The 12,508-nt window shown below is 42.8% G+C and overlaps 1 protein-coding gene across 4 annotated transcripts in view; it reads right to left on the reverse strand.

Annotated features, from left to right (window-relative positions):
• Positions 1–15: 15 nt before the first annotated feature.
• Positions 16–12,508, reverse strand: part of wnk3 (WNK lysine deficient protein kinase 3) — a 42,535-nt gene continuing 30,042 nt past the window's right edge. For 2 of the 4 annotated variants that reach the window (XM_030055983.1, XM_030055980.1), the window contains 13 exons: positions 10,786–10,921; positions 10,562–10,678; positions 10,345–10,446; positions 10,187–10,235; positions 9,915–10,067; positions 7,642–9,809; positions 7,159–7,405; positions 5,294–5,379; positions 4,859–5,202; positions 4,398–4,633; positions 3,819–3,914; positions 3,568–3,731; positions 16–3,415 (listed from right to left, as the gene is read on the reverse strand). In XM_030055983.1, coding sequence (XP_029911843.1) covers positions 2,825–3,415; positions 3,568–3,731; positions 3,819–3,914; positions 4,398–4,633; positions 4,859–5,202; positions 5,294–5,379; positions 7,159–7,405; positions 7,642–9,809; positions 9,915–10,067; positions 10,187–10,235; positions 10,345–10,446; positions 10,562–10,678; positions 10,786–10,921 — 4,489 coding nt within the window. In that variant the 3' untranslated portion in view covers positions 16–2,824. The remainder of the gene's footprint in view (positions 3,416–3,567; positions 3,732–3,818; positions 3,915–4,397; positions 4,634–4,858; positions 5,203–5,293; positions 5,380–7,158; positions 7,406–7,641; positions 9,810–9,914; positions 10,068–10,186; positions 10,236–10,344; positions 10,447–10,561; positions 10,679–10,785; positions 10,922–12,508) is intronic. The other 2 variants (XM_030055982.1, XM_030055981.1) reach the window with 2 other exon arrangements.

Below are 12,508 nucleotides of genomic sequence, written 5' to 3' on the forward strand. Positions count from 1 at the left end.
ACAAAACATTTTAAGTTTGATGTTTAACTCCATCATTTATTTCGATTAGTTACAAAACATAAATAAAATCAACAGTTGAATTAGTTACAATTTACAAAGGCTAAATCACCAGCAACATATTTTTAATTTTCTAGGTTTCTCTGCTTAAATATCCTTTTATCATTGGTTCTCAGTCATGTCATTTTGAGACTCCCCATTTGTTTATTTATTTATTTATTCATTTATTTATGTATGTATTCATTTAAGCATTTTTCTTTTGAATTTTTCTATCAAGTATCATGTTGAAACAATTAATTAACATTTCTTAATAGACCAAAATGTCTCAATATACACCTAAAAATCACCCCTGCCCAAATTCATCCAGATAGGTATGCCCACATGGAAGAAGGGGAGTCCCATGTTAACAGGGTTGAGAATCAATGTTTTCTAGTTTCAAATAACCTCCGATTTATAATGATGAGAACACAATTTTACAATTTGTACAACCCCCATTTCAAAATACAAAAATAATCTTTTTTTCTTTTAGATAACATTTTGGTAACACTTCAAGGACAGGGCCAGCTCCACATTTCCTATCATGACTCATGATCATTAAGCTGTGGCATGTGGTCAACATGTTAGTATTGGACATGACAGCACAGTAACTCACCTTCACTAAAATGAACTACATCTCTGTGAAAATGTGGGTTGTCTGGAAAAACAACATAAATACTGAAAACCATGTTAAATTCTAGATTATGCAATAGATTATGCAAAAAAATTTCCTTCTGAACAACCATACCCTTTAGCACAAACTGTTCCCCCCGAACTTTTCATATTTTAAGTGTGTCTTTGACTCACATTTAGCAGTTTTTCACAACCTGTACAATCTCCTCTTTGCTGTGGCACAAAATCTCTCAATTCATAAATTTCAATAAAACAGAAATGCTGCTTTGACTACAGACTACTTATTGTACCAAGTAAGGTTTCAAAAATGTATCAATGCCTGACCATTAATGGTCAAATGTGTGTATGGCTAAGTGCACTGATAACCCAATAAAACATCTGTATATGTATCTCTTTGTATCCCTGCATCTATTATTTAAGTGGATTCAGAAATAGAGGAATGGATTATTTTTCAATTAAGTAAACCTTTTGCACTGTGCATAAAGCACATTTACAGTCCACAGTTGAGCTTATAAAAGAATCATTCACACTTTAACAGCCTATGATCAAAGACAAAATAGTTTGAAAAGAAGAATCAGTACAATGCCAAACAAACTTGACAAATAGCCAAGTGATGATTTCACAAGTGTTTGACAACAAACTTAAGACCTGTATAGATCCAAGCACTCCCTTGTTATTTTTTTTTCTTCTTCTTCTTCTTCTGTTTCTTCTTCTTCTTTTAGGAGACAAGCCCAAAAAATGGGCTCAGAGTAAACATTTTAAATTGGGTACAGTGACATTTAATGTGAGAGGCCGCTTTGAATGAAAGCAACAGGGATGCAATTTATGATGCAGTGCAGCAGTATTACAAAGCTTTGTCACACACAAAAAATACACTCTCTCACACACAAAAAATGCAGTAATTCTAAAAGGCAAAATGGGAATATGGTCTCCCCATTTCATGACAAATTGGCAGTTTTTCTTTTCATCTTCCTCCTCAGTATGACACCTTGCTATGCAGTGTTGTAACTGAAAGCAAAAATACTTAAAAGCCTACCATACTGAAAACCAATTTACTTATGACTCATGAATTACCTCAGCTGGCTGCACACAGCAGAGGTGAGATTCATAAATAAAAGTGTGTGCAGATTTCACTTTCAGGCAAGTCAGTGTAGCCAGAGTCATGCAGTCTTGGGTCACGTGAATATTCAGTTAACTTCAAGACAAGAGTCCACTGAACATTGATGACATATTTCAATTTACCAGCACATTGCAAAAAATAACTAATCTCAATTTATATAATGTGACTCAGGTTAATTCAAATAATTTCTATTTTACCACTACTACTTCATGTAAAATAATATAAAATAAGTACATGCTGTGCCTGTGCACTACACTGCATAACAGTGTTATTGGTGGCATTGTGGTAGTGATGATAGCCAAATAATTTAACCATGCTCTACTGTGTTACATGCTGTTGTTTTAATTGTGTTATGGTTCACTGCCCATTGAAACACTTTGTGCTATAGGCCTATACTTTTAAAGGTCTGCTAATTCTATGAGTCTGTTTTTTGTCAACGTGCTTCTACAAAAATACTTTATGCCTTACAGACAAATCACTACAACAAATGCTGATCAGTTTCGATGACAATTACTAATTGCACTTTTAAAATTGATAGTCCTTTCACTGTAAGCACTGACAAATGAAACAAAATGTCAATATTCTGTCAAAAAGTTTTGTGTCTCCTTCATGTCTTTGCTTAGCAAGAGTTCAAGTCCAACTGAGTTGGATTAAAACAAAAACATGACTGATAATTTGTGTCAAAACACATAACGGACATATACTTGGACAAATGCATGAAAGCACAAACACACACACTCATAAATGCACGCACTCACACATTACAGAATTTGTACATCTCAACACCCAAACATACTGTTTTTCATAACCCCTTGTCCCTGTGTTCCATATTACCCTCTGTCTGTACATACTAGAATCTACCATTTCTCACATTCACTCCCCATCTTATCCACAAACACACTGAAATCCATATGCTCACTGTGGTCACACCTCTTTTGCATACACACAACCAATATTCCATATTGATTTGCTTTACATCTTGCTCCAACTTGTTTTTTCCATCACTCCTTCTTATCAGCCTCACTCTTCGCCTTGGTTTCATTGCTGTCCCAGAGGAAGAGTGGAGGTGGGGGGTGTTGGGTGAAGTTTGGCACTGGAAGGCAGAGCAGCAGTAGAGCAGGAGGAGGAAGAGGAGGAGGAGGAGGAGGAGGAGGAACAGGAGCAAAATGTCCCCCCAGTGGTAGCGCCACTATCTGTAGGCGCCATGGTGCCAGTGCCAGGCAGCAGAGACCCAGTCAAGGGTATTGGTGATGTGGGCATTTGGGAAGGCAACAGAGGTTGGCTCTGAGGTGGTGAGTGAGGCAGCTGCGTGATGGGCTGTGTCTGTGGCTGTATGGGCTGCGACTGAGAAAGCAAGGGAGTTTGCATCCGGGGCTGTGGTATCTGCTGCCGAAGTGGGGACTGCTGATAAGACATCTGCTGGAGAGGGAGAGACTGATGGAGGTGTAAACTTTGCTGCAGCTGTGGGACTTGACCTATATGTGTTTGTGGTGGTGGTCCCGGAGAGCGCAGGGTGGTCAAGCTCCCCCCTGATGTGTAATGAGACTGGGCTGCCACAGGCAGGCTGGCAGGAGTGGGGGATGTCTGGGGATTCATTGGGGCCACCGGAAACCAACCAGGTGGAGCCACCTGCATGGAATACAGTTATGAGTATGATGAAATAATCACAATACCTTTGATCATATTACCAGTTTATCACCAATCTGTATTGTTTTTATACTGTATGATAGGGATATGTTGTTTGAAAAACAGTGCATGAAGTGCACAGTGTACAAATGTACCTCAGCTGGCTGGCTCCAGCCTCCCAAATCTTGCACCTGCTGAATCTGCTTGATCTGATTAAGTGAGGGCTTGGGAGGAGCAGGGCCCACTGTCTCCTTAGTCCAGTCATCAACCAGTTTGTGTAATTCATCTGTGAATGTGCTCTTTCTGGGAGGACTGTGATCTGTAGAGAAATGAAGGTACAATTCATTCTACTTATCATCACTGACTATGTGTTGGCTTGAGTCCATGCATGAGTGATAAACCCCACCTCTTCTAGTGGACAGGGAGGTGCAGTGCTCTGGGTTGCAGTACAAAGGCAGTCTACTCTGTTCACCCCCTGAAAAACTACTGGACTGCTGAATCCCTGGAGGAGAGCCACAACAAAGCAGTTACACACACACACACACACACACACACACATGTTGGTTTCCATCACTTCTGGGGACATTACATTGACTTACATTCATTTCCTGGAGATTTATCCTAACCTTAACCCTAACCACTACCTGCCTAACCCTAACCCTAACCCTAACCTTAACCTAACCCTAAAGTTATCTTAGCTTTAAATCAAGTCTTCAGTCTAAAATTAATGGTGCTCCCTTATGGGGACTTGCTTTTTGTCCCCATAAGGGAGGCGAGTCCCCACAACGTGACTGTGTAAACAGATTTATGTCCCCACAACATTAGCAATACCAGGTACACACACACACACACACACACACACACACACACACACACACACACACACACAGAAAGAGAGAGAGAGAGAGAGAGAGAGAGAGGGAGACAGCGAGAAAGAGAGCAAGAGAGACTGATAGATGGACAGAGAGAACTGAGAAAAAGTTACCAGGATGTGCAACTCCGTTGTTGTCCATGTGAGAGTGAGGCCGGGGCCGAAGCTTGACTTTGGCGGGGCGGGGCCTCCGAGGGGAGAGGGCTGGAGGTGCTGTGGGAAGAGGAGGAGTTCGTGGGAGTGGGAGAGGCAGAGTCTGCCTGTGGTCTTTGAGGGAACGTAGCTGTCTGTATAGTTCCTGTAGCTCTCTGTTCTGCTGGGCCTGAAGAGAAACCACCTCTTTGATATGCCTATGGAGAGGGAGATACAGAATATGGCAGAGAGGGCAAGGATAAGGATTTTGGCAGTTTGGCAAAGCATAAAATTAATGATAAGAAATAACAATTTCAGAATACAAAGGGGACATTTAATATGTAGACAGGTAACAGAATAAAAGTTAAGAGTTAAAAGGAAATCTGAAACAGTCTGGGGCAAACAATTTGGAGGATACTGTTTAATTTTTCCCCTCATCTCACTTCTCTCGGAGTTTGTGAAGTTCTCTCCTAAGGTCTTCATCTTCGAGCTCGCTTTCATCATCATCACTGCTGCCCAGGGGTGAGTGACTGTGCCCATGGCCTCGGGATGGATGGGACAATGCTGGGGTCCTCTTGCCCTCATCTTTCTCTCCTTCCTTCCCTCGAGTTCTCCTCCTCTCCCTCTCCAAATCAGGAGACACTGGGGAACTGTCAGTCAGCCTATCCTCTTTCCTAGTTTCAGCCTGGGTCACAGAAAAGCGCCCCACTTTCCTGTGACCACTTCCCTCACCTGAGGGTGCCCCTTTGGGAGGAGAGGAGTCAGGAAGCTGAGGCACTGGAGTAACCTGATGGCAGAGGAGGTGGGAGCCATTAGTCAACTGTTTCAAAGGTTTAAAATAGTGAGTGAAAGGACAAAATTCTAAGTACTGTCCCTACCTGAAATCGTCCTTTGCGTGACTGAGGTGGATTTAAGGGGGCAGCCTCCTTCTCCTCTCTCACAGCCTGATTGCTGGAGTGACCATCTGATAAAGAGATGGGGGATGAAAAACAAATACGGGAGAGACATGGACCCAAAGACAAGAACACAGAGACACAGGTATAAGGCACACATAAATGGCAAGATACACACAGACAGAGGCACAGACACAGAAAAATGTAAATTCCAGAGGGACATATGGAAAACAAATGAAAGCACACAGACACACACAGACACATAGACACAAAAACACAGTGTTAAAAATAACCCACCAATATTCTCAACAACCTTGTGACTTATATATCTTTCATGCAGGGCTATGAGAGTACATAAAAATTATAATGAAAATTATTGCAGTAATATTTTTCTACATTAGAAGTAATAAATTCAATAATGAATTTTTAGTCATTACGACAGCAAAGCACATGCTTAAAACAAATGTGTTATAGGGGTGTGGGGAGGGGTGGTAAATACTTGTTTAATTAAACACAAAATTATAGCAATTAAATAGAAAAAGCATATTATGGAATGACAATGTTTATAAAAATGTACCCCCACCCACCCACACATCCACTCACATCTCACTGACTCACCATTATCCTACTCATATACCAGATAACAGAGCCTAACATCACATTTGAAATCTGTACTCAGATCCACACTGTTCAATGTGTGTTGAAATTTAAGAGCACTACATAAGTATAGTATGTATATGGGCTTTGCTGCACCATTTAAGGTCAACTTGGAAATGTGCAGCCTGGTATGGGTGCTACTTACAGATAATGATCCAATACTATGTAGACACACATGTTGAACATAACACACATATGTCCATGCATATGCTCTAGTAGAAATGTCCTTACAGGGATCTCAACTACTGATACACACATAAACATAAACATAAACATAAACACATGCAAGAAGGTTAGCTCAGTAAAACAAAATGATAAAGCTTTACAAAACCCTTACAAACACCCTAGCCAGGTCCAAAAGAGTAACTTGTAAGACCTGGAAAATGTGCAGAATATATAGTAGAAATTATGACCTTCATCATGATCTGGATGTCACATACAGATTGTGTAAATGGAACAAACAGCTTTCAAAAATAGTGTTGCATTTTCAGTATATTATGAAGGTCTCATGGAGCAGTGCTGTATACACTGATGCAGTGTCATACAAAGCATAGTTGTGCTCTGAGTGACAACTGATCACACAACGACTGAGCATCTATCTCATCAGTGTACTGACGTGAGTCTGTAATAATGAGCCGTCATGCTGAGGTGCATGGTGCTGTCTACTCTGTGCCAGCAGGTGAAGGTAGGGTGAGATGGTTGCTGATGGCAGTGCCTGTGGCCTGGGGAAGGGTCTTATGAAGGGACATGTCCTGGGCACAGCTGGACTTTACTCCAGAGCTCATCTGCACTGGGATGGGCATCACTTCTGATGCCAACCTCTTTCTACACTCTCCCACCCTTCTCTATTCTCCACTTTTCGTGACCCTGGGTGAGTAACCCATGCAAAAAGAAAGATTGCCAAGAAAATTAAATGTAGTAAAAAGCAACCAGCAAAATCAAAAAATTTAAAAAACAATAATGCATGTAGTGATATCGACATTGACATTACACAGGGACTACAGTCACATTACAATATACAAAAACAAAATCATTTAGCCATAAACATTAATATCTTTTAACATTAACAGCTATTAATTCCTGTCAGTTCAGAAAGTTATGTTTCTATGTTAACACTAGGATTAGACATTAGGTTCAAGACCATGCCCCAACACCCCATTCTCTCTCGCGCTCGCTCGCTAAGAAGACGCTACCTTGCTGGACTCTGGGCTTCTTGAACAAGCTGGCGGAGTGGCGCAGTTTGCACGCCCAGTTTTTGAATTTGCGAGTCCAGGATTTCTTGCTAACAGGATTTCTGATACTAGGACATGTCAGGTTTAGGCCAAAATATCCACCTCCTGCATTGTGCTGCTGCTGTCCGTGCCGGAGGGGGATCGGGAGCTGATTGGGGGGCCACGATGCATCACCTGCGGTACTGGTGTCAGAGTGTGGGGGAACAGCCTAGAAATAGGGGTGAAGGGAGAGGGAATAAGCCACAGTGACTGTTGCCAGTGGCTACATAGAGTTGAGGCACTCAGAAAAGAAGAGCGACGCAGAAACATGACAAATATCACAGGAGAAACATTTATCCAGCGATGGAAATTCACAGCGTTTGTAAATAGTAAATACATCCAATAGAGTGAAATGCAATATTTTAATAAAATTTATTAGCAATTAAATCAGTAGCATTCACTCACAAGAATAGTTGGTTCTCCTGGCACTGGTGGGTGGTGGGGCACAACAGAGTCATCCTGATTGGGAGGCAAGAGGGAGTTCGGGGGGATGGAGGAGGTGGAGGTAGAAGGGAGAGACGGAGCAGGCTGCTGCTCCACTGGGCCCAATTCAGCAGAGGCAGGCACCTCTGAGAAAGCCTCTTCTCCTCCTCTATCCCCCTCAAGGTCAGGGGAGGTGGAGGAGGAACGGGAGGTGGTAGAGGAAGTAGTGGAGGATGAGGAGTGTGGGGAGGTGTCTGAGGAGGAGGCAGGTGGTGGGAAAGACAAGGGGTGGAGCGAGTGTGGCTCAGATGACTCGTCCCCTCCTGCCGACGTGGAGGCTGCTGATGCTGTGGCAGGGGCTGCAGTGGAGGTTGCAGCAGCACCCCCAGCCAGCACTGCTCCACTGCTGTACTCCTGATACAACAGGTTCCTCAGCTTCTCATCCAGCGTCTTCATACGATTGTCTACAAATTCAATTTTGGGGGGCCCCTCACTGTCTGACTCGGCTACTGAGGAAGGCTGAGCAGGGGATGGTGTCATTGTAAGGGTGAGAGGGGGTAAGGAGGTTTCAGGGGCACCCAGGGGGAGAGGGGGCAGGGAGGAGTCAGAGGAAGGGTGCAGTGGGGCAGAGTGGCTGCCGGTGTCCTCTGTGACACTGGCCTCTCCTGTAGACAGTTCTGACTCTGACTGCTGGAACGAGGACTGTTTCTGCAGTGGAATTTGTTGCTGTTTCTGAGGTGTCTCCATGGTTTTAACCACCTCCTGTTGATGCTGAATTTGTTGAAGCAATTGCTGTGACTGTATACGTTGTTGGGTCTGCTCTAATGAGATTTGAGTTTGTTGTTGTTGAATCTGTTGCTGTGGGGCAAGGCTAAGGTTTAGTGATGCCTGCTGTGGAACAAATTGTTGACTGATTGACAGGGGGAGCATTTGAGTTTTATCTGGCTTTAAAGCCGCAGCACTCATAAACAACTGTTGCTGCTGTTGTAGTATTTGCTGTTGCTGTAAGTGTATTGTCTGTTGCAGCCCTAACTGTTTCTGCTGTTGCTGGTCAATATGGGCCTGCTGCTGAGGCACTCCAGCCGCTTGTGGTACCACAGCTTGTTGCTGTAACTGTTGTAGTTGAGGCTGTTGCAATAACTGAGGATTATATTGTGGTGCTTGCTGTTGGACAGGCATTTGTTGGGTCTGCTGCAGGGGCACTGACAGCACTTCTGCTGGTGGCAGAGACTGTTGGAGAGGCACAGATTGCTGTAGCAACTCTGTTTGACCTGAGTGAGGCAACATCTGCACCTCAGTTGGCTGTTGTTGAAGTGGTATTTGTTGCTGAATTAGTTGCTGTTGTTGTAACTGCTGGAGGGATTGCTGCAGTGCTTGCTCCTGCTGCAGCTGAATTTGTTCTTGGAACACTTGCTGCTGCGGTTGTGGTTCTTGGGGTGGTGGCACCTGCTGAATTTGTTGTGCCAGTGGTACTTGTTCCAGCTTCGCTGTCTGTAGTTGATGTTGAGTTGGTGGAACCTGCTGCTGTAATGTTGGGTGTAACTGTGCCTGTGGTTGTGATGGAGCTTGTCTGGCCATCTGCGCCAGTGTCTGTTGCTGCTCCAGGCCAACATGGCTGACCAAGGGAGAGGTCACTGTAGCAGCAGGAGGAGGGGAATGAACAGAGGTGGAAGAGTGTTCCCCTGCTGCCACACACTGTCCAAGAGCAGTTAGACCTGCATCCCCTATGCTTTGACCTACATTAGAGCTACCACTAGTCCCGGGAGATGTGAGGACATCAGACAGACCGACAGTAGTGATGGGAGACACAGCAGTAAGGGCAGTGGCCAGGGTGGGAAGGTTTACTGCAGCAGTTGCTAGAGTGGTCATGGATGAAGGGACACTTGGGATTTGGTCAACAGAAGCTGAGATGAGGGCTGGCAGTTCAAGTCCAGCAGAGACAGCAGCAGGGACAGAGGCTATAAGAGTGGAAGCTGGTGCAGAGACACTGTCAGAGGCAGTGGTGTCAGGAGCAGGGGCAGCAGTGACCGGGGGGGACATAGAGGCCGGGGCTGAGACAGTGGAGACAGGAGGAGAGGTGGCAGATAAGGTAGGGCAGGAAGGAGAGGCCATTCCAGTCAAGGACTCTGATCTCTGGAATCCCTCACCTTCTACAGCCGCCAAAGAAAGGGACACAATGTTAGTTTCTGTTATGCTGTCCACTCAAAGACATGTTAATTAGACATGGCATTAAAGATCATTTGGGAAGATCTTACCTTTGTCTGTTTTAGGGGACTGAGGTACCCTTGTTTCGCCAATGGGTGGTGGTGTGGCAGCTCCCTGGTTGGACTGAGAATCTCTGTGGCGGATGGTCTGGTTAATGAAGAAACGCCAACGACCAACTGGAGAGGACTGGGGCACTGAGTCCACTAGATAAGCACAAGGATAATTGGCAGATATGGCAAGGAAAGACTGAGTAATTTCACACTCTAGTGACACATTTTGTTTCTTCTGAGCATTACACAGAGATAGAGCTACGTAAACTCACTTGCAGAGCCAGTTGGAGTGCTCACATGTAACTGGTCAATAGATCCAGTCTAGCAGAGAAAAAAATATTCATGTTCATATACAAGTACACCTATATCAAATACAATAAAATAAGATGAAAGAGAAGGGGATAGGTGTTACATCTACAAAGCAGCAGACCTGTGAATGTGTTTGAAGAATTTCTTGGGCTTTCTTTACAATGGCTCTCAACTCCTCAACAAATTTCTCTTTTTCCAACTCAAGGACAAAGTCCTCCTCCACCTATGAACAAAATGTGACCAAAGAGCATTTACTAAAATGTAGTAGTGATATAGTGATAGAGTAGTTGTTTTTGAATAAATAATGCAGAATGTTACTCTGCATATGAGTATTCTACCATGTAATCTGCAATGTCCTCAGGTGCATCCCCCTCAATGTCAAACTTGAATGTCACCATCTTGTTGCTATGGGTCTCCAGCTGGCATTCTACCATATTGTCCCCACTGCTGGAAACCTGTGAAGTACAAGAAAGAACATTAGAAATTTAGCCTGTTCAAAGTATAACTATTGTTACATGTACAAACATGCATTTAGTAACATGATTCACTGTGTTTATCACACCTGGAGCATGCTCAGTTGAAACTGGTGTGAAGCTTTCTCAGGCCTCTGACAGGATGGTCTCCTCTGAGACTTCAGTTTCTCGAGTTTCCCATTGGCCAAGAGCTGCAGAGCATCTTCTCCATTGGCTGGAGCAGACCTAGGGGACAAGTAAAAGACGTAACAATGGTAAACTGGCCACTAGGGTGGTAGTGTAGAGATCATGTAGTAACAGAAAGATCTTGTGCTGTTCACCGATTCATAGTTGCTCAAAAAAACACCATGACCTAACAGGGTTCCTGCAGGGTCCACCAAGTTAATTTTAGACTTTAAGACCTTTTTACGTCCACTTAGAATGCAATTTAAGACCTATTTCACAGCCATGTGGGCCAAAGTATGCAGAATAAAGAAAACTGGCATGAAACAATATTGCGACATAGGTGTGGATAGATAACTCATGGCTTTTCTCAGCAGCTTTTTGTTTTTCTGATTTGCACCATCCCAAAATCAGTGTAAACCACTCAAAATTCTAAGTGTTGTCTCTTCACTTCGTTATTGTCATCTATGTAGTTATTTGCATAAAATCCCACTATTCAATTGATAAGAAAATAAATGATTGTATTTTTACTTAAATAACTACTTTGATGACATTAGTAGTTTTAATTATGTATTATAAGCTGCTTAGAATTAATGTTGGGAAGCAAGGCTTGACATTAACACCCGCCCACACCCCAAATGCAAGCAGAATTCAGCAGTGGTGTGCAACACCATCACTATTATTAGCCACACTGGCAGGTGGCATTTTCTTTAAAAACAACAAAAACAACAACAACAAAACATCACTGTAGTTTACAGAGGCAACTGTAATAATTAAAGCATTTCAATGTGATACTACATGGTACTACTACTCCCACGAGCACTGCCTACACTCTGTGTGCTCATGCCATTGGTCCATCCACATCACAGTCTTGCCAGAGACAGCCAAAAAAAAAAAACAAGAAAATAAATACAACAACACTGACAAAACAAACGGCAACACAATGCAAACTGCAAGTCATACTAGTGGGTAACAAATCAGTTACATCAAAAAAAAAAAAAAAAAATCTGAAAGGATAAAAGTAACTTCATCATCCAGTCTGTTTTTAAGACCTAAGAAATACGTATTTAAGATATTTAAAGACTTTTCTATGCCTTGAATTGAGATTATTGCATTTAAGTATTTTTAAGGACCCACAGAAATCCTGCCTGTATACAAAAAATTTAGTACATATGGCTATTTGGTAAACACTGCTCACTGTATAATATGAGAGACTGTTTACCATCATGGGGGCTCATATTCAGAGTTAAGATAAGCACAGGTAGCAAGATACTATCTTCAAAAATATGCTAGTTGGCATTCTGACTTCAATCTTATGCAATAAAGCTCCTCATCTCATCTTTCAAGCAGTTTCCTCAAAAAGGTGCTCCCCAAAATCTCCAGGGCTCTGACTTGGAACATTTGTTGTTTTCTATCATATCATCGTTATGTCTCCTCTGGAGTAAAGGCGGCGTAGGTACAGCAGCCACTGTGTATTTTTGATTAGGCTTGCATTCAATATTAACTTCAAAGACAACAGCTTCATTTTATTCAGCAAAACTAATACTATGTTCAGAACGGGAAGCCTCTTAGGCCTCAAGCTGTTCCTAAATGATAGCACTTGCTACTAAAATCAAATTGAATAAAAAACAAAGATATGTCTATTATAAG

The sequence above is a fragment of the Myripristis murdjan genome, chromosome 7, assembly GCF_902150065.1.
Source record: "Myripristis murdjan chromosome 7, fMyrMur1.1, whole genome shotgun sequence".
Taxonomy (NCBI): domain Eukaryota; kingdom Metazoa; phylum Chordata; class Actinopteri; order Holocentriformes; family Holocentridae; genus Myripristis; species Myripristis murdjan.